General features: G+C 48.1%; 1 protein-coding gene across 1 annotated transcript in view; it reads right to left on the bottom strand.

Annotated features, from left to right (window-relative positions):
- GALNT14 (polypeptide N-acetylgalactosaminyltransferase 14) overlaps window positions 1-20,284 on the bottom strand; it is a 96,648-nt gene that overhangs the window by 20,558 nt on the left and 55,806 nt on the right. Inside the window, exons 4-9 of the mRNA XM_062606053.1 lie at window positions 12,343-12,410; window positions 9,778-9,843; window positions 7,719-7,840; window positions 3,148-3,235; window positions 2,376-2,460; window positions 1,186-1,289 (exon numbers count right to left, since the gene is read on the bottom strand). Of these exons, the coding sequence (XP_062462037.1) occupies window positions 1,186-1,289; window positions 2,376-2,460; window positions 3,148-3,235; window positions 7,719-7,840; window positions 9,778-9,843; window positions 12,343-12,410 (533 nt within the window). The remainder of the gene's footprint in view (window positions 1-1,185; window positions 1,290-2,375; window positions 2,461-3,147; window positions 3,236-7,718; window positions 7,841-9,777; window positions 9,844-12,342; window positions 12,411-20,284) is intronic.

The following is a 20,284-nucleotide window of genomic DNA, read 5'->3' as shown; positions in this document are numbered from 1 at the left end:
GTGCAGCAGTCCCTCTCCTCCTATCTAGTTCCCTTCTTGAATGCTTTTTTTTGGCCACTGATCCAGCTCTCCACTCCTAGTTTTGCTCTGAGCTACCCCACTCAGAGGAGCAGATGCTTTGAGTCAGTGCGGTGGCAAGACACCCACCCACAGAGAGAAAGCATGAAGGAATGAGATCCTACTGCATAACGAGATATGAATAAATAAAATATGCTAGAGGGAAAAGGCATGTGAAGGAAACAACAGTGCCAGGCAGTGGATGGGTTACTGCAAGGCGGCAGCATCTGTTCCCTTGGATGACTGACAGCATCGCTGTGTGTGTTAAGACACAAGATCCTTCCTTCCTTGCTAGCCATACTCCCCAGAGGTGTGAGCTATTAAAACCAGGTTCTAATCTGTCTCCCTGACATAAAGTGCCTCCCCCTTCTTTCATGGATACAGTCTATTGCTCTGACCTGCAGCATCACTAGGACTTCAAAGAGAGAACAGCCCCTCCTGATCCAGCTCTGTTTGACATGGGGGACAAGGGACAGGCTTGCTACCTCTTTCATGTGCCCTTTCAAGTCTGCATGCAGGAGATTTCTTAATGCCCATCTTGGCCTGTGACAATGGGCAGAGGAGACTGAGTTTATCCAGCTCTTAACCTTTTTGCTTTCAGGCAGGAAAGTGATAGCGTGAAGGAGAGCCTGGCAGTGCTCAGCCATCTAGTGATACAGGAATGGAAAAATAGCCATGTTACTTTGCTTGCAGCATGCCAATGGAGCTCCTGTTGCAGGCACTCTGCAAATTCAGGGAGGCACTGATGTCTCAGTTCATAGTTTCCAAATGCTGTTGTCAGGCAATGGAATAAGACACGTCTTTGCTTTATTAATGAGAAAAATAAGACCAGGAAGGAATAGGAGGGTGAATTTGGTGTCCTCATCTGTTGGTAATACGAAAGCTGAAAACTTCTTGATTTACACATAGAAAAATCAAAGCAGCATGGAAAGCAGAAAGTACAAACAACTGCTCACTTCTCATCACTCATGGGTCCCTTACACATCTGATACCATAACTTATGAATGTAAGAGAGAGAAACCATGCAGAGCATTCAGGGCAAGGTCCAAAATGACCTTGTAACCAGCTGGCATGACATAGGAAGAGAAGCCAACACTGCAAGGCGTATGAGGAAGAAAAGTGACTCACCGAAGTTCTCCCCACCCCAGATGTCCATGGCACTGTCGTACTTCCCCAGGTGGTTGAAATAGGCTTTGTCCATCACAAACAGCCCCCCAGCAATGATGGGAGTCCTGCAGAATACGTAAGGAAGAGGGGACACACACTCAAACACTGCCGTGGCACCTGAATGCACAGAAGCAGCCTTCCACTTCCACCACTGGGACATTACCTAGGCACCTCCATCTCACCAAACAAGGACAACACCCCCCAAAAAGCCTCTGAGCCTTTCTTTCAGCTGCCTTGGTACTTCGCTGTCAATCATAAATTGCCTGGCACTTAATGACTGGCTAATGCACCCGTCAGCACAAGTCCTACAAGCCCCAAGTTCACAGCCCTGATTGCAGGCTTCAGCATCACAAATGCACTTAGCGCTCAGGGGGTTACTCACTCAAACGGGCTTTTTTGCCTGGATCCAGCCTATTAAGAGCACCATTCCACTGGGGAGGGGAAGGCAGAGCCAGTTCAGAAGGGGTTTTTAAAAGCCATCACTGGCTGTGTGATCTTTATTTCAAAACAGAGTTCTTTTTCATTCTTTGGATTAGCCAAGAAAACTGCACAGAGAAGGTCCATGGAGGAGGGGAGGGCAGATCCAGAAGATGTCTTGAGACTTGCCATTCAACACAAGTCCCTCCATGCTGGCAGACAGTGTGGATGCCTTAGCATAGGCTTGGGAGGAGCTGGGGTGACTGCTGTGCCCAGCCTAGTCTCCACAGTGCCCTACATGGCAGGACAACCAGGACCACAGGAAGAGCCTTTGGGAAGCTAGTGACAGCTCCAGTTAACAGCAGCATCCTAAGGAGAAGCAGTGCTGGACTAGACATTCACATTTGTATCAAGTGGGGTGAGGACACTGCCTTATTTCTAAGTGATGGTTGAGCTGAGAGAAGCAGGAGTGTAGAGCACTGGGCTTTTCCCTAATCATATTCATCAAACCATAAGCAGACTCCTTCTACCTTTGTAGCACCTGCAGGCTCCAGTTTTGGGAGGTGAAGCTGTACTGCAAAACCCAAGCTAGCCAGGGTCTCATTATAGGTATTAGAAGTTCAGAGCTGTCCTGGAAGGAGTATCACACTGCTATGGTGCATGGTGACAGACATAAGGTGTCAGATGAGATGCCTGTTCCTGTCCCAGGTGCCTCCTTCCCCCTCTTGACTTACTTAATGGGTTCGGTGGGATCAAGTCGTTTGGCTTTCTGCTCTGGGGAAAGCTGCTCCCATTTGAAATGCAGGCTCCAGTCAAAACCTAAAACCACAGTAAAGAAGTACCAAGGGGAAACAAGAAATGGGCATGAATTAGGAAGCAATGCAGGCTGCAGAAGCCATGTTTGATGGAGTATTTTCCCCGCTTTCAAATTACTCAAGCCACAGAGATGCAGCTCCTGGGAGAAGAGTCCAATGACTAATATATTTTACTACAGCATATGAACCAGAAACAACCTATTGCATTACAATTGCAAAGTCAAGCACTCCAAAGGCAGGAAAAGTCAGAATTAAAGCTGCTGCTGAAACCTCATTTTGTTCCCTTGTGCACACAGATACACGCTCTGATGGCTATTGTGTGCTACAAATAGCACAGGCATACTAATAAGCACTAAAGTTGCATCCTCCATTTGTTGCCTAGACATCGCCCATCTCCTCCTGTCAGCAGCCCACCTTTCAGTGCTGCCAAGGGTGACTTCTAGATGACCCTTGTTTCCTGCTTGACCGCCTTACCCACTGTAGCAAAGATCATTCCTTACCTGCCTCTAAAATAGCCTGAAAACAGCCAGCGGGGAGCACTGAGGAGTGCTAATGTGCTTTTTACTCGATAGCAAGAGGCAGCCGTGCGGTGCAGAGCCACCAGCTCCTTGAGCCACTGCATGGTCACACCACGGCATGGATGCCTACAGGGTCTGCCTGCAGGACATCCATTCACGTGGCTTGGACTTACCTCCTCTGAGGTCCGAGGAAGCCGCCACATAGGCAAAAGTGTCCAAGTTGATGATGTCAATAACAGGGCTGACCACTCGGGTGGGATCCTGGAAAGCAGAAGACGACCCATGACTTCCGATCAGACCACTCAAATTGGTCCAGGGATTCTCTAAACTCCTGGGGACACCAGGTGGCTGGAAATGTTGGTGTTATTCTGGTTTATCAGGGCCACGTGCACGTCACTAACTCCTCTTCCTCAGCCATCATATCCATTCAACCAAGGAATTAATGGCAGCAGCACCAAGAGGTAGAGATGTTGCTGGGAACCAGGGGCGTGATGGCAAGAGGCATTGGGAAGGCAGGCACTGTCCCTTCTGGGACAGCACCTCTCACTGACTTTGGCTTCACCCACAGCCTCTCCCTGTGCAGGCTGTGCATGTACTTGGAGCCCGACCCAGCTGGATACAAAGCTCCATCTGCCTTCTGCAAATTCAGCAATGTATTCCCCTTTTGCCTCCCTTAAATACGTTTTATTGGATTTCAGAAGTCAGGTGACAAACAAGAAGCAGAACCAACAGAGGAAAACCATAGGCGGGCAAGCATCTCAAATACAGCTATTTTTTAAATGTACAAACTGTGGGGATACAGATAGAGTTTTGCCAGTGGTGTGAAAGGGTTAAAAAAAAAAAGACCTGAATTATTTAAAAGAGTTGGTGGTGATTTAGTAAACATCTTGTTATGGGCAAAGAGATTATACAAACAGTTATGAACAAAAAGATCTACGGGAGGAAGAGACTCTGACAGCTTTCACTGGTCTCTTATCTCCCTTTTTCCTTTCAAAAACCCCGAACTCCAATTATAGCTCGCACTTCAAGCTTTCACCCTTGCCAAATCAAATTGTTTTTCACAGGCATGCAAAGGAAAGCATCTGAGCACCACAGGCTTGCTCTCTCCCTCAGAAAACACTTTGGTTTAGAAATTTGTCCTAATAAGGAAGTATTCAGCTGTAACTGTAGGAAGAAGCAACCGAAGGCCATGAGCTGGGAGCTGGACTAGAGCTCAGGTTTTCCAAATAAACATGACAAATAGCTGGTATTCCCAAAACCAACCTCATGTCTGTTAACGTGAGGGTCTCAACATGACTTTCTGCAAGTCAAACGCCTGACCAAAAGGGCAAGGTCTGCTTGTACCTACATCCTGCATGGGGAAACTCAACTCATGCCCAAGTGCAATGAGCTTTTCAAACCCACCACAGCTGCTGCACAGTGCTCCCCCCCCCAGTATAGCCAAGCATCCTTTAGTTGCCTGAGGGAAAGGGAACGGTTTTAAGCAAAGCATCTGCTTTGCGCGCCGAACACTGCAGGGATAGGTTCCTACCCCCTCATTTAAAACTTGTCCCTCAAGCATCTTCCATTCCTGTGTATTGCATGGCAAACCTTCATGAAAGAAAATCCTCTTTACGTCTCAGCTGACAGCATTACTACAAAATGCTAGCCTTCAGCAGTGCAGCCTTCCCCAGCCTCACTTTCCCTACCATATCCTGAGCACATTTATGCTTACTCAGCTTCCATGAAGGTCTCTGTGACCCTGTAAAGAGAAGTCCAGCATGCTCAAGAGCACAGCACTGTTGCTATGATTTATTTTGGGTTGAGCACCAGATCTCATTATAGGCAGCTTCACCCTTATAGATTTTTTATATCCTGCCATGCCAGGGCATGTTACTGTTAACGACACCCGAATCTTCAATCCTCTTTCACATGAAACTCTAAAAAACCTGAGAATTCACTTTTCCAATACACTTCTCAAACAAATCAAACCATGGAACTAAATGAACAGGATAAAACTCTGAAAGTGATCCTGAAGACAACAGATACATTTCAACCTTGGAAAAGAACCTTGACTCCAGTGTGCTTCCCAACCTCTGTATCATGATCTCGTAATGGACAACAAAAAGGGCCACAGTTGCTTCTCTGGCCCCACAGAAGCATCAGGTAAAGTGAGCGGGTCAGGCTGCCTCTCACCTGCCCCAGGGGAGTGTTTGGTGTGCTTGAGCTGGAAGTGGGGATTCATCCACTGGTTCATCCTATTGCCATTTGTAAATCCTGTTTTGGGGCGAGCTCGTTGAGCCATATTGCAAAAACACCTTGGGCTGCATAATTACATTTTCTGAAGAGTCATTCGGTGGAAATGCACCGTTAATGGCTTTATTTGTTGCGCAAGTAAAAACAAGAGCCTGTGCCCACGCACTCACAATCATACACTTGCAAACACGCTGCTGCAAAACACCCACTGTGTCACTGCTGCTCCCTGGAACACGCACATTCCAAGACATGGGTCTGAGATGCCCTCTCTTCTCCCCCACAGGCCATCACTTGCCTTACTCTCTCTAGCCCTGCTTGTTTCCAAATCCATAAGCTTGGCATGTGCTGCCTAAACCCAAAAAGTGAGTGTCAGACGGGGGGGATGCCATTGGCTGGTGGGAAAGTTCAGCTTGGGGCTTGAGGGGCACCTTCACAAGGGTGCATGGTGGCACACACAGGCTCTGGGGTTTTCCACCATGGAAAGCTGCAGGAATAGCTGCTCTGGCTGTGCAAATGAAAGAGAAGTGATGCTCATGGTGCTGGTGAAAGTGTTGGGTGTGCTTCGAGGCACTCGCTGCTCCTTTGCTTGAAACTTAAATCACATTAGCTCAAAGCAGACTGTTCCCAGGAGTAACAGAGTAAGAAAATGCTCTTTCTAGGCAGCTGATGCTCACGGCAGCAGTGGGACGGGAAAGCCATCTCTTTAGCACAGCCTGAAGGTGGCAGCAGTAACATTTCATACACTTCATTGATCAATGTTTTAACCCTGATGGAAGAGACGGGTATGGGGGGCCTGGGAAGAAGGAAACGGAGGACTCTGCCCTTATCCTCCAGCTTTTGCAAGCACTTAAAAAGCAAGCAAGCAAGCAAGCAGGAGCCCACTTGCTTTGCAAGTCCCTCAACGCTCTTCATAGTTAGTCTCTCTTGCTGCCTGAGGCTGCAAGACACTGGGCAGGGTGAAGTTGGCATGAGCAGCAGTGTAAGCTTTTACAGACTGCCTTGCTTCCAGACAGAGATTAAACCCAGAAGCGCAAATAAGAAGTTCATGGAGGTGAAGCATGCCTTGGATGCTATACAGATCATGATGCAGGGAAATTCCTATGGTGATTCTGCACATGGCATCCATATTCACCTACCCCATGGACGCTGAATGAGGGGCACAATGTTGGAGCTGTGCATGAAAGCAGGTCTGCCTGTCCCCTTCCTGCTGACACTGCTGCCCTTCTGCCAAAACACATCAAAAGCTCTGCCTGAGAAAGAGGCAAACTGCTCTGGATATTCCTCACTGACATATGGCAGGGCTTCAGCAGAGAATGAGAGAAGCCTGCCTTAGAAAAGCACAGAACAGCTGATGCAGTGAAGTTTACTGGTGCATCCCACCTTGGGGCAGGCCAGTTACAAGGCTGGAGTGAGGTATCATAGCACATGTTCTCCTAATGCCACTGGAGCTGCAATCGATAATGTGAAAGAGCCATTTTCACTATATCACCATCTATCAGCAACACTGTGGCCCAGCCTGCAAACCAAGGTTGGGACCTCTCCAGCTCTGGCTGCACTATGAGCAGGATACCAAGTGCCCTCAATCACTGCAGAGGGACCTGAGTTAGTGCTGCATCCCACTTCCCCCCTGTCCCATCGCAGCTGCACACAAGGGATGCACACCCCAGCCAGCACAGCTATCACATAGGGAGGTGTGAAAAGCAGCCACCTTGGATGAGGGGCACCATGAACATCAGCTGAGCAGGTTTACCTCCAGTTTACCATTACCCACTGCCTTGGCTTCCCCTTGCTCCTCAGCTGACCTTATATCAACATAATTCAGCAGTGCCAAAATAACCGAGTAATAAATACTAGCGATCAGGAGCCAGAGGCGTAGCAAGGGTGGAGGAACAAGGCACAGCAAAGGCAAAGGAGCATGTGTCCATGCTGGAGCTAAAGACTTCATCCCCTGCACCGTGCCAGCAGGTCACCAGCACAGAGCTCCCTCTGACTTGTGGTAAGGCACCCAGGGCCTCCGTGCACAGATCTGGGGAGAGAGTCTCCAGCGGCGAAAGGCAAATGTCATTGTCTGCTCTGAAATCATCAGAATTTAAATCCTATTAAATCAATTTATTAGTGCTTAATTTGCATGAAATTAAATTCAGCCCCTATTCAAGGAGCCGTCACTCCCTTAAATCATCAGCACTGAGCATTTTACATGAGCTTAATTAAAAACGCTGCTGGAGCACTGCCCATGTATTCCCCTTCCACCACTCAACATGTGCCTGCTGGTTACAGACCTACTGCACCTTGTCCCACCAACTTGCTGCGGAGATGGTCCCACCTGGGTGCTGGGTGTAGGAAGACCCGAAAAAGCCACTTTGCACCCTAAAAGCTCAGTGTTTCCTTAATCAGATGCCTACATGCAGTTGGTTTATGGTTGGGTGGTCATGCCCATTAAGAGGGAAGAGGAGGTGGACATCAGTGATGCGTCCCCTGAGGGCAGCCCTGGTCCCTCAGGATCACTCACCTCTTTGATCCTCTGCAGCAGAGGGAGCAGCCAGTCCTTATTCACCTCACAGTGACTGTCGAGGAAGGTCAGGACTCCTGCTTGTGCCACATCTGCCCCTCGGATTCGGGATCGGATCAGACCTGTTCAGGAACACACTATGTCAGCTGCCACCCAGATAGCTGTGCAACATCCCTGGGTGCCTCCAGCACTGTCTCCTGCACTCAGGCATCTCCTGGGTTTTGACCCATCTAAATCCCATTCAGATAAAACATGGCTTAGGTTCATTGCCTCCTTCCCGGCACTGCAAGGCATGCCAACCATTTCTCAAGGTCACCGAAGAAAACAAAGGGCTCCACCAAGGGTTCACCATAATGATTTATGGCATTTGCACCAATCCTTAATTTGCCCAATTATTTCTGCTGTCACTTCTGGGGCAAAACATGACCCAAAATGCTTTCATAACCCCATGCAGATAATAAATCCAACATAGATGTAAGTCTGTGGTGAATGGGCCAGGGGAGTCAAGGGTGGGATCACCTCATGCCAGAATTAGGCTTTTCCCTACTGCCCCCTTCTCAATGTCTCAGTGACCCCCAGATCTCTCTTCCACCCTGGGGGCACTGATGATGTACAGCTCAGTGGGAACACATTTTCCACTAAGGAAGAGGGTTGGCTCCCTAGGTGCTAAGAGTCTGCTTGTCTAGTGAGGGCCCTGATAGTGAATTCAGAGTCCTTTGGAGCTGGAGATAGATAGCTGTGTGTGTTTGTGAGAGAGAGAAATGAACCAAGGGAGGTCATGGAAAAGAGCTGCATACATGGGCTTCACACGAGGCTCTTCGGCAATATCACTGCTCTTAGAGATGCTCTGTTCCTATTTATACAGGAATCAACTGGCTTTCCAACACTCCTGCTGCTTGCTGCCAATGCTCAAGTGAACCACAACATAAGAAAGGAGATGGTCCATTGGGAAACAAAAGGACATGCATGTTGTTCAAGGGGAGCAGAGCTTCTTGATGAAGGACAACAGTGGTAATACAAGGCGAGAAGGGGATAGATATAGAGAAGAGTTTCAGGGAGCAGCCACACATCAGGTCTATGCAGAAGGAGGTTGCTGACCTTCATCTTAAAGTTCCCTAGAGGAAAAGGGTCAAGGAACAGCCCCTGAGCAGGAGGGAGAGGGACAGGAGAACAGAGCCTGGATGTCCCATATCTCTCAATGCAACTTTTAAGATGCTGTAGGTAGGCATGGTCTGTTGCACCCACCTCAGCCCTCCCCAAATCCTGGCAGCTCCCGAGGGATACAGCTTTAGTGGTGTATTAAGTGGGATAAGCCCTCCAGGCTGGGCTACTCAAAACAAAAGAGAGAAAGGTGAGAAGGAGGTGCAGGTCTATGAAGACTTCTCTTACCCTCCTGCCAAAGCAGGTATATCTCTTACATTGAGGGTGTTGCCACTATGATCCCAGACCTGCAGAGCTGAAACCTGCAGAGAGAATCCAGAGACGAACCCTTCCTGCTCCTCGGTCTCCCCAACCCAACACAAACCTGGGCTCCCACCTTTGATTTTCAGCATGGAAAAACTTCTTTGACTTTGGTTTCAGTTTGTTTTCCTAATGCCTCAAAGCAGGACTTGAAAATACCCATTCAGACTATGGACAGCTGGAAAACGTCTCAAAAGGCTGCCAGCAGCAGCCCAGCAGGACACACATTCATCCTCCATAGAGCCCTTCTTAATCTTTCAAATATAATTAGTTATTGAAAAAAACCCAACACAAAAACCCAACAAAAAAAGTCAGAGAAGCAGCAGGAGCAGATCTCGTCTCCTTCATCAGAGCAAACATCTTTAAGCATAAGACCTGGGGCTTTGTTTTGCCTGTTCTAATTTTCTAGCTAATAAGCTACAGCTGAGCCTCACTGGATATCTTAATATCCCATCTTTTCCAGTGAAAGGGGGGGGGATTCATTTCAAATCCCAGCCCTTTATCACATTTCCTTTTATCAGCCCCCTGCGTATTGCAGGAGCCACTAACCACCCTTGTCTCCCATTCCATGGAGGTCCCCCATGGCTCCAGCTCTTACCTTCTCGCCGTCCGTTCCGCAAGCACTTCACCTTGGGGAGCTTGCACAACAAGCGGCAGTCATCAGCTTGGGAAACACAAAGGGAGGACATGTCACCCTCAGCCCTCGTGGTGGCTCTGCCTGGTCCTCGGGGAGATTGGCAGCAGGGAGAGGACCCCATCCCGCACTGGCTGATGGTTTATTAGGGTGATGGCACTGCTGGGGCACAACAGCCTTACCCCTCAGCTCATGCTACGTAAATCAGCACTGGCACAGCAGCAGTTTTCATTGAACCAGTGAAAACCCAGCAGATTCACTGAATTACTCCGTAAAATCAGTGTAGAAGAGCTGTAGCTGGGGTCAGAATCTGACTTTTTGCACATTAATGCAAATCATTATTTTTAGTAGCTGCAAAGCAATGCAAAGCTGTGTGATACATGTGTGCCTGGTGGGACAGGAGCTTCCTGAGGTGGCCTGTGAGCACTCAGTGAAGAGAAAGGGATGGTCAAAGAGAGTTCTGCGGGTTGGCTGGGGGCTCCGCATGCCCTAGGCAGCAGGTCCATGGGGCAGAAAGGCCCAATAACTACTCAAATCTGGGCTAGTTTGGTCCTGTAATCCCACATACAGTTGTTGCCATTGCTCTTACCCTGGTGCTTCCTGCAACCCCAGCATCCCTCCTCACCCAGATTTCTCCCAGCAAGCTGGAGGATGCCAGAGCTGGGTCTGCAGGTAGTTGCACCCATCAGAGCCACCTCTACCTCCGCCCACCCAAGCTGTGACCTCCACATCCCCATCACGCCTCCCACCACTCTTCTTCCTCAGCACCACAAACACACACGCATGTGTCCCTTCCCCTGTGCTCACCCCCTGTGCCCACGCACACCTCCGAGCACTTTCATCCCCTCCATCAATCTTTGTGGATAAGAGGCACCAGCGCATCCACATCCCTTACAACACAGGTACAGACCTATGTTGCTGTGTGCACACCAAAGGAGCAGAAGTGGCAGGGGCTGGTTACAGACCTAAAATGTAAATTTGCTGCGAATAGTGGGAACCCGCATGTAGAACATCTGCATCCCAGCAAATAAGAGGTCAGCAGGCACAGAGAAGTGAGAAACAAGACACAACTGGGTATGGTATAAAAGCACCGATTGCTTGGGTTGCAGGGAAATAACTGACCATGTGTGAATAGCATATTATGCAAATACCTGTGTTTTATGTAAATGCATGCAGAATAGATGCCAGCAGACTCTGGCTATCACAGGAAAGAAGATGTAAGACAGCTGAGAAGCACTGATTTCAATAGCCAAGGGGCTGCTCTAAGTTACATGAGACACAGGCTCCCCACTGGTGCCCTGGGATGAGTTTAAACCCAGCCCTGCTCCTTCTCCCCAGCACATGCCACTGAGGAAGAGGGGAGCTGCACTTCCACAAACCTTTCTCCATTCAGGAAGGCAAATGCTTTGTCTATTTAGCCAAACACCAGGTATTTATTCCCTTCACCCACCAAAAGGCCAGCTCTGCTGTATGCCAGGGCAGCTCGAGCCCTTGTTCCTTCTTTACTCCATTCTGCGCCTTCCCAGACTTGCCTATCCTGGCCTCTGCGCACTGGAGTCACTCCAAAGCTCACCATAATGCTTGCAGCCCCTTCCCGTGGCTTCAGCGCCTTCCCAGGGAGGTGTTGATGCTGAGAAGTGGGTCTCGTGTGAAATCTGTCCCTAATGGTCTCCAGGGCACTGCCTATTTATAATATCCAAGGGTAATGCGTAGCTCTGGCTTTGTTTTCACGTTTCCTAGTAAATGACTACATTTTGCAGCTTCTTGAAATGGAAGTGCCATGAACCGCTCAGCCTAGGTGTATTTTATTATCTTTTTTATACCTGAGAGGTTTTTTGAGCACTTACTCTCAAGCACCTGGATCTTCCACTTGCCCACATCACTGGGCAAGATCTTTAGCTGGGGTGGTTCCCCGGGGCTTCAGATACTGACTTCTGCTGGAGATCAGACCTATTGATTTCAGTTGAGTGATGCTATTAACCAGGAGGGAATGGCAGGAGGACGTGGGCTGTCTGTGGTGTACAGTGCTATTTATGTAGCACTATCTCAGAAGTTGGCAACCCACACAGGAAATCCTCTTTACATGGGTGAAGAGAGGGCGAAGAAGAAATCAAGAGTTGCTGGCCACCTACGTAAATGTATGCAGAACATACGCATACATCAAGAGGGTCAGACTACCATTATCCTGTGCAGTCCCAGTGTGGTCAACCCAGAATTGCTCCTGGCTGCAGCTGAAAACAAGATCAAGGACACTATGGCTGTGGTAGCATACGACAGTCAGGATTGGATCATGTCTACTGGGCATAAAAGTCATTTGCCATGTGCTTTTCTTGTGTGACTTTCATGAGAAGAGGTCTGATCGCTTGGAATTTGAATTCTCCGCATGGCAGTGCAAACCTTACTCTCCACACCTACAGAGTGTTCCATTTGCTTCCATTCCAACAAACTCTCCCCCCTCTCTGTATAAATCCCACTCTCACAGGCTCTTTCGGTTTGCCCCCTCGCTTTAAGATAGAAAGGGTCACTTACGATCATCACTGAAGTCATCCACTAGTATGATTTCATGGACGAGGTGCACTGGGGTGCGGTTCAGCACACTAAAGAATGAAGAGAGAAAATCCATGACAGTGCTTGACCAACTCAACAACCCAGCCAAATGGGGTGGAAAAGCCTCAGAACTGGTACCTGCCAAAGCACAGAAGACCAGGCTTGGATTTCCAGAAAGGATATACTAGACAACACCCAGAAACCAGCCCCCACCTCCTCCCAGTAACCTCCAGTGCCCGACTACGAGTTCCCTAAGACTGACCAAAGAGCCAAGTGCCCAGTAATAGCTGAGATTCCCCTTACTACCTTTGTGAGCAGAAGCAGAGCACCACATAAAGCCAGGAGACACTGCAACATGCACATCACTCCAAGTTTCCTAACGGGGCTTTACAGCAAAGATGCTGTCACTTCGCCACCTCTCCCGCAGCTAATGATAAGGTGTCTGCCAACAGCAGGGCCAACACAGAGAAAATTACCCAGCTCAAACCCATCTTTACAGAGCTCACAGCTGTGGTTGGACAACTCCTGTTTTTATGTGTGAGCTGATTGAGTTGCAGACGCTGCCAAGAGGATAAGAGCAGGGTTGGAGGCCACCTATTTAATGAAAGAGAGGATGTGGATCACAGCTCCCTCCAGATGGACAGACACTGTGAAATGTGGCTGCAAGCCACAATCTTCCTTTAATTATGCCCCCAAGGGTGGGGTTTTTTTATTATCATTATTAAAGAATCTAGAGCTGTTCTCTCCTCTTCTTGCACGGCGCAGAGGTCACCAGAATTACACGTGCTTGAAATCCTGCCCCAGCACCCAGCAAAGGGTCGAGGCTGATTTCTTGACGCAGAAACCTCAGGGCAGCCCCAAAATCTCCTGAATGCTTGACCTGGGCTTTGGTAATGCCAGTTGGGTTGTACAGGCTTTTCCAGCCTTCGTCATGAAAGTGGTTCCTTTTTCACACGAGATTTAAAATACCCCCAAATTTCACACCTGAATCTGCCTTCTGGTCTGGGTTAGATAAAACCTTCAAACCTGCCATTGGCACGAGAGGGCAGACACCCTGCAAGCTAACCCGAAGCCCCTAATACCTCCAGCTCCTTATGGACAGGTTTCCCTGAGTTCCCAGATTCCCAGAACTCCAGCAAAAAGCCTGGAAGTCTGGGAAAACCACATCACTGGCCCAGACCCCAGTTAAGAGAGCTCCAAAGGGCAGCATCTCTGGAGGACCTGGATGCTCCGGAGGCACCAGCCCAGCAGGCAGGAACCAGGAGGGGTCTCATGGCATCACCCACAGATATCTCAGGCCATTCAGCCAAAGGGCTGCATAACTCCTATGAAACCTTCTTGATGGAAAACCACAAGCCCCCACAACCCTTGGAGTATCTGTGCCTATTGCCAGGTACCTGCTGCCTGTGCTGGTGTACCCCTACCACATCAGTGCTGTGATTACAACCCTCCAGTGAAAAAGAGTTGAGTTGGATTTCTTTGGAAGAACAGGACATCCAATGGCAGATGATGGAAACTGATCCTCTCTCCAAGGTATTTTTTTCTTTGTTTGCTTGTTTTTAGTTCTCAGCAGAGATCTGAATAAAAGAGGATTTTATCTTAGACTGAAGTGGGTAAGGCTGGCAGCTGCCTTGTGGAGCTCCTCAAAAACCACTTCCAAGAATCACTTTGCCTGGAAACACAATCCCTGCCTCCTCCAGCTTCAGGATCTTGGCAAAAGCCATGGTTTTCCCCTACTTCAGGTGCCTTGCATGCTAAGGTTGGGGTGGAGAGGAAAAGAAAGCTGCTGTCCCCTAAGCAACAATCGTGGTGAGAGCCCTACATCCTGGAGCTTCTGTGGCCACCCCAGCATCACTAAGGCAGAGTGAGACAACACTGCCTCACCAGCACCCGCTGCCTGCTCCAAGTATTGGGAAAAACAGCTGCACCCCCTGCTCCCGCTGAGGCACACGGAACAATTTAGATGTGCTGTTCATACCTGTCAAGTGGGTTTTTAATTATTATTATTAATAGCTTTGTTATTTTTAAAGAAAATCCCCGTATGTGAGAGCTGAGTTCAGCAAACTGCTGCAGCTAAGCGTCAGTACGGAGAGACAGGAGAGCAATATCATGCTCAGTGGAATATTTAACAAGCGCTGATTGCCTGGAAACCCAACTTGGTGAAACCTGCAGGAAAGAAGCAGGCTTGTGAAAAAGCCAGCAAAATAAATAAATAACCCACTGAGAGCAGAAGCGGGGAGGCAGCGGGCAGCTTGAATATTCAAAGCCTGCCTCCACCTTGTCTCCCCTATAGATTCAGCAGCCAGGAATGCAACGCAGGGCTTAACTCTACAAAAGGGAGGTGGTTTCAAAGGGGCTGTATCTGCTTTTGCTGGTAACAGCAAGAAGCTAAACCCACTGCCCTGGGCTGTAGACCTGGGCTCTAAGCAGTTCTCAGTGCTTTAGAGGAATTCCCCTCAGGGCACCTCTTACGGAAGAAACTCCAGCATGGATGGTTTTCAAGGCGCTGGGCTGGGGAGATGTGCAGCCCAGCCTAGCTCACCTGCAGGCTCCCACTGTTCCCAGGTCAAGCAGTTTGCTGTCAACTGTGCCTATGCTTGCCACTCGGTAAACCAGGGATGATGTCCCCTGATGACAATGATGGCCGTCAGTGGGAGGCAGAGGGGTGACCAGAGCAAGGGAGAAAAAGTCAGCATGCTGTCTGACAAGCAAAGGATGTGTCCACGGACTGCTCTGGCTCCATGAACCCCGTTCTTCCATGGGGTTAATGATGGACACTACCAGTGATGCAGAATCCCCTGGAACTGTGAGCAGCCTCCCCCTGTACCACTATAGCCCTGGTGAGGATGGTCCAAAGGCTGGGCTCACTACAGCTCTAAGGGACCCAATGCCCACTGTTTCCAGCAGGCTTTGAGCTCATTATAGCCCTTACAAGTCTGTCCACAGACACCTGAAAGCCCCCAAATTACAACAAAGCTCTGGGCCACTTGATGCAGGCACAAACTGATCCACAACAAAGGCTGAAACACCATGACTGCAGCCAACCTCCCAACGCAGCCAGAGCAAGGGTGCCAGCTTTTCAGCAAAACCAAACTCACACCTCCAATGCATTTTGTACCTGAGCTCTATCAGTCACACTGTAACACACCGAGGCCACTGGAAACACAGGAGGTTATCAATACCCCTCCTGCAGCACCCACCAGAGAGGATGGGAAACAGAGGCACCAAGTCCTGCAAGTCCCTGTAATGTCAGAGAGTTTTTCCTTTTCTTTTCCAGATAGACTATAAAAGCACTTTTAGCAATTCAAGGGCAGCTTTTCTATTACTTGTGCCTTTGCCCAGCTTTGATTTTTTTATTACACTTTCTTTTCTTTCATATGTGTGTACATGGCTCTTTTTTCCCCATTATATTGGTAAAATCAGAAGACAATATTATAGTGCTTTGAAGTCCTTCTGTTATTTATAGACTTTTTTCCCCTGAAATCAAACATAGGTAGATATACTGCAGTGATGGGCGTGTTTTAACATATCAAACCAGCTTTTAAGTTCTGTTAAGCCAGAGATCACAATGCTTTCTCCTTTAAATTGCCAAAAGACCTGCTACCATTGAAATGAAAACTCATGCCTCTAGTACAGAAAGCGCTTACGCTTACTCAACCCATTAAGATCAGATTCACTGCTGAATTATCTTGAAAAGTTAATGCTGAAATTTTCTGTGTTTCACTGGATTTACCAGATGTTATGAAGATGCAGACATGAAGAATTTCATAGTAAGGTCCTTTTTCTGTCCTCCTCAACAGTTTGTTGGGATCCTTTTCCACCCACCCGAAGGTAAGCATTGGATCCAGCAATTTCATCTCTAAATAAATCATAGAACCATAGAATGGTTTGGGCTGGAAGGGACCTTACAGCTCATCCAGTTCCAACCCCCTGCCATGAGCAGGGATACCTTCCACTAGACCAGGTTGCTCCAAGCCCCATCCAGCCATCCCAAGAAAAAAATCAGCATCTGAAGTGTCAGAACCTATCATTAAAGCCAAGTAGTTAATTCTACTATGACAGATAATCACTGCCACTACCTGTAACACACTGTGTTATATGGCACACGTGTACACATAGTTTACGTACATCCCATAAAGCCCTCTTTCTTTATGTACAGGGCAGGTTCCCTTTTCTCCCAAGCAAGATAAACAACAGGGAGCATGGATGATGCTTATTAATGAAATATCTAGACCAGTGCAAAAGTCACCTTCTGGCCGAAGACTGGTATGGTTTTGGTCATCACCCAGAATACTGGTTGCTTTGTAGAAGTGACTGCGGACGTGAGTCCTCGGGACCCATGAACCCAGTAGTTCTCTCTATGGCAACATACTGGGCCTTGTTAGGGATAAAAAACCATCTTTGGGAGTATAATAAACTAGCAAAAGGGACAAAGGTCACAATTATTGAAATCAGACCGAGCACGCAGAGAGAAAATGCCCGCCAAAAAGAACTGCTTCAACAACCCAAAATGGCTAATTATGTAGGAAGAGAGGCATCACACCAAGAATAACCATAATGAGCTTTGATTACACTGCGGCTTTCGCATTTTATTCTTTCAAATACCCACCAAGCTCTTTGAAATTCAAGAGTTCTCTTATGTTAACATCAAAAGGTAAAAGCGCATGGAGGGCTCTGTACTCAGCCACCACGAGAGATGATTAGCAAATTAAGAAGAGAAAAAAAGTCCAGGGTTTAAGCAAAAAAGAAAGAAATAAAAAAATAGTCAGCACAAAGTGCTAATTATACAGTTTCTGCACAACACCTGGCTTGTTTTTGCTTCTTTAATCAGGCTCGTTTCAGTTATGGCACAGACTCTATATGGTACTGCTGCTGCCTAAGGAAGGAGGTGTGCGGCTTTGTCATTCCCCTTTCTCAGATGTGCGTGGATGCAGACATCTGCAAAGGGGAAGGTGTGAGGTGCTGGCTGTCTAGGACGTCACTTCTCTCACTTATAAGCACCAGAAAATGAAAGGCATGATACTCTCTCTGCTAATTAATGTTCTAAATATTTGATGTGGCATTCACAGCACTCGCATCAGGACTTTTGCCAAAGGATGTGTTTTGGTTTGTCAGCGAGAGGTGGATAATTAAGTTTCCTTATTCCTCCTCTGTGCTTCCCAGCCCAGCTGCAAGTTTGAAGAATAAATAAAGACCACTGAGCAGAGTGAAAAGGACTGTCTCACCCTCTGCCTCCTACACTCCTCTCCTGCCCAGCCTGTGCCAGTGCTGACAGGCCACCATGCTTCCAACACCACCCAGCTGGAGAAAGTCACAGCATGGTGGTCACTGGTAGTCAGGAGCAGAGCATCACCCCTGCCTGCCTACCTACAGTTCTGCCTCCCCCAGCCCTGCCTCCAGGGCAGGCAGTGTTTTTCTCCCTGCTGCTCCCAGGGATGCTTCCAGGGATGTAACAAACACCCAGCCTTGCTCCCTGCAGACCTCAGCAGCAGACAACACATGGCATCCAGCTCTGAAAGCACAACTGATCACCCAGTATTGGCCACATCTCGGCATGTGAGCATGCCGATGCCTGCAGAGAAGGGACAGCAAAGGAAAGGAGATGATATTCTCATAGGCAAGCTATGGAGTAGATCTCCCTACCAAATGGGTAATGAGATGGGGAGGCACTATTACCCATTACTGTCCCAGCACGCAGCCCAGCCAAGGTGATGAGGAGTGCATCTTTCCCAGCCACACTGTTCCTCCTCCTCCTCCAGTGACTGCTATAGCCCTGGGGGCATCCTTAAGTTCTCCCTCTGGAGGAGCTGGGAAGCCAAAGCTGGGCAAGGAGCTGGTTTCCCTTCCTAAATCCATGCTAACACAAGATGGAAAAAAAAGAAAGAGGAAATTGTATTGCTCATTCTCTCCCTTCTCCTGCCTTCCCTCCTTAGGTTTACTCATGTGGTCCCACCCCTAGACGATTGAAGACTCTCATTGTCCCTAATGCACTGAGCCTTGGAGCTTGAAGTACTTGAAACCAAACCACGGGGGGGGGGGGTAAAAAATTTGCCCAAGGTAATTTGGAAAGGCTGAAACAACAACCCAATGGTAGTTTCTTCACTGTCTGCATAATAAGATAAATAAATATAATCTCAAGAGCTACTTTGATATTTACCTTTTTGACCTCTTCTTTCATTTTCTATTTCCCTTTCTCATGACACCTATCCCTTATTTACCTGCACTATTGTATGTATTCACAAGCATAGTTATATCCACATTTATAAATGCTGACTACATCATTTGTAGACATTTGGGTATTCAATGAATATAGTTCCCCCCCCCCCATCCTTTTTTTCCCTGCTGGCAAATGGTCAGAGAAAAGATTATGAAACTTAAATTAATTCATTATTCAACACAATCCAGTAGCTTTACTCAATAGCTCTGATGATGCAAACTGCTCATAAATGAACCATCCTAAACGCTCCCAAAATAACTTGTGTAAGGGGTGCTGTGGAGGCCTCATGCTTGTGCCTCTGCTTCATGGGTCAGAGCAATCACATCCTCACCAAGAGCCACATGCAACATACTGAGCCTGTAAAACAGCTCAGGTTTGATGCTCAGTGAGCATTAAAGCTCTCAAACACCTAGAAAAATGGTAGGAACAGCAAAATCCCTCCTGCTCCACATGTAAGTGGCCCCTTCTGCCAGAGCTGATCTCTTCCCCTGCTAACAGGTGCCTTCACCAGCATTTCCCTCTGCCACTCATCCACGGTGTCCTGTAAGACCAAGCAATGCCCCTTTGCCCAGTTTCTTGCTCCTGAATAAGAATATTCATTTTGCAATGAGGTTGGAAAACATGACTTACTGGAACTCAGGAAACCAGGTTTGCAACCCAAGATCTTATAGAATCATAGAACAGTTTGGGTTGGAAGGGATCTTCAAAGTCCAACCCCATGCAATGAGCAGGGACATCTTCAACTAGATCAGGTGGTTCAGAATCACACTCAGTCTGGCCTTGAATATCTCCAGGGACTGCACATCCACCACCAGCCACAGACAAATCACCTCTCTGTTCCTCAGACCATCTGTCACCTGGGTTATGGCAAGAGTGTGCTGTGGAGATGTACTGGGAAGAACAGGGTAGAGAGTCCCATTTCACTCACTGCCATGCTAAATGTGCTTAGAGACACTTGGCCACATACTGCACCAAAAGGCACAAAGCAGTATCAGGAGGACAGAGGTTTTTTTCCAATGTCCATGGAAAATGATCCATGTTGTTACAGCCACCATGGGATGGAGTTATCTGGAAGATCTAATTAAACTAACCATTTTGCTAAACAAGGAGAGGGGAAAAACAGAGCAGTCAGAAGGCACAGCAAATTAACCTACAGAGGCTGAAGAGGCATATGAGCTCTCAGCTGGTCCAAAAACAGTCAGAGAGGTGGCAATATGTGCACTATCGTGGCCAGAGAGAGCAGAGTAGAAGCCACATCACCAGCACAACTTGCCACCAAGGGCTGGTACCCCTATGGCTGGTTGGATCGAAAACAAGTTTATAAATACTGCATCCAGGAGGAAAACGTTGAACCCTGACACCAGGAAGCCACTTCCAAACTGAGGACCAGAAAAAGTAGGATCAGCTCAGGAGAGCTCAGGTTCTTAGCCCAGGGAGAGGCAGGAGAAATAGTGACATCATGACAAGGTTGTCATCTCAGGTCCTCACTGCCTGGGCTTGCCCCTGCAGTGCAGCTCAATGGGACGTTCCACAGTACTCTCTCACTGTCTAGAGATAAGCCTACAGGAAAGACAGCTCAGAAAGGGCCCCAGAGCTGGGGAAAACCTCCCCACAGACAAAACATGGTTGTTGGAATTGCCAGAGCAGGTGAATTTTGAGGAACAGTGCATGGTGGAAATCACATGCAACCAGGTACTGAAGGCAGCA

The sequence above is a fragment of the Pezoporus occidentalis genome, unplaced genomic scaffold, assembly GCF_034315485.1.
Source record: "Pezoporus occidentalis ecotype Australia unplaced genomic scaffold, CSIRO_AGI_Poc_V1 ctg93, whole genome shotgun sequence".
Classification (NCBI taxonomy): Eukaryota; Metazoa; Chordata; class Aves; order Psittaciformes; family Psittacidae; genus Pezoporus; species Pezoporus occidentalis.
This window is presented reverse-complemented; position numbering and strand designations above follow the sequence as displayed.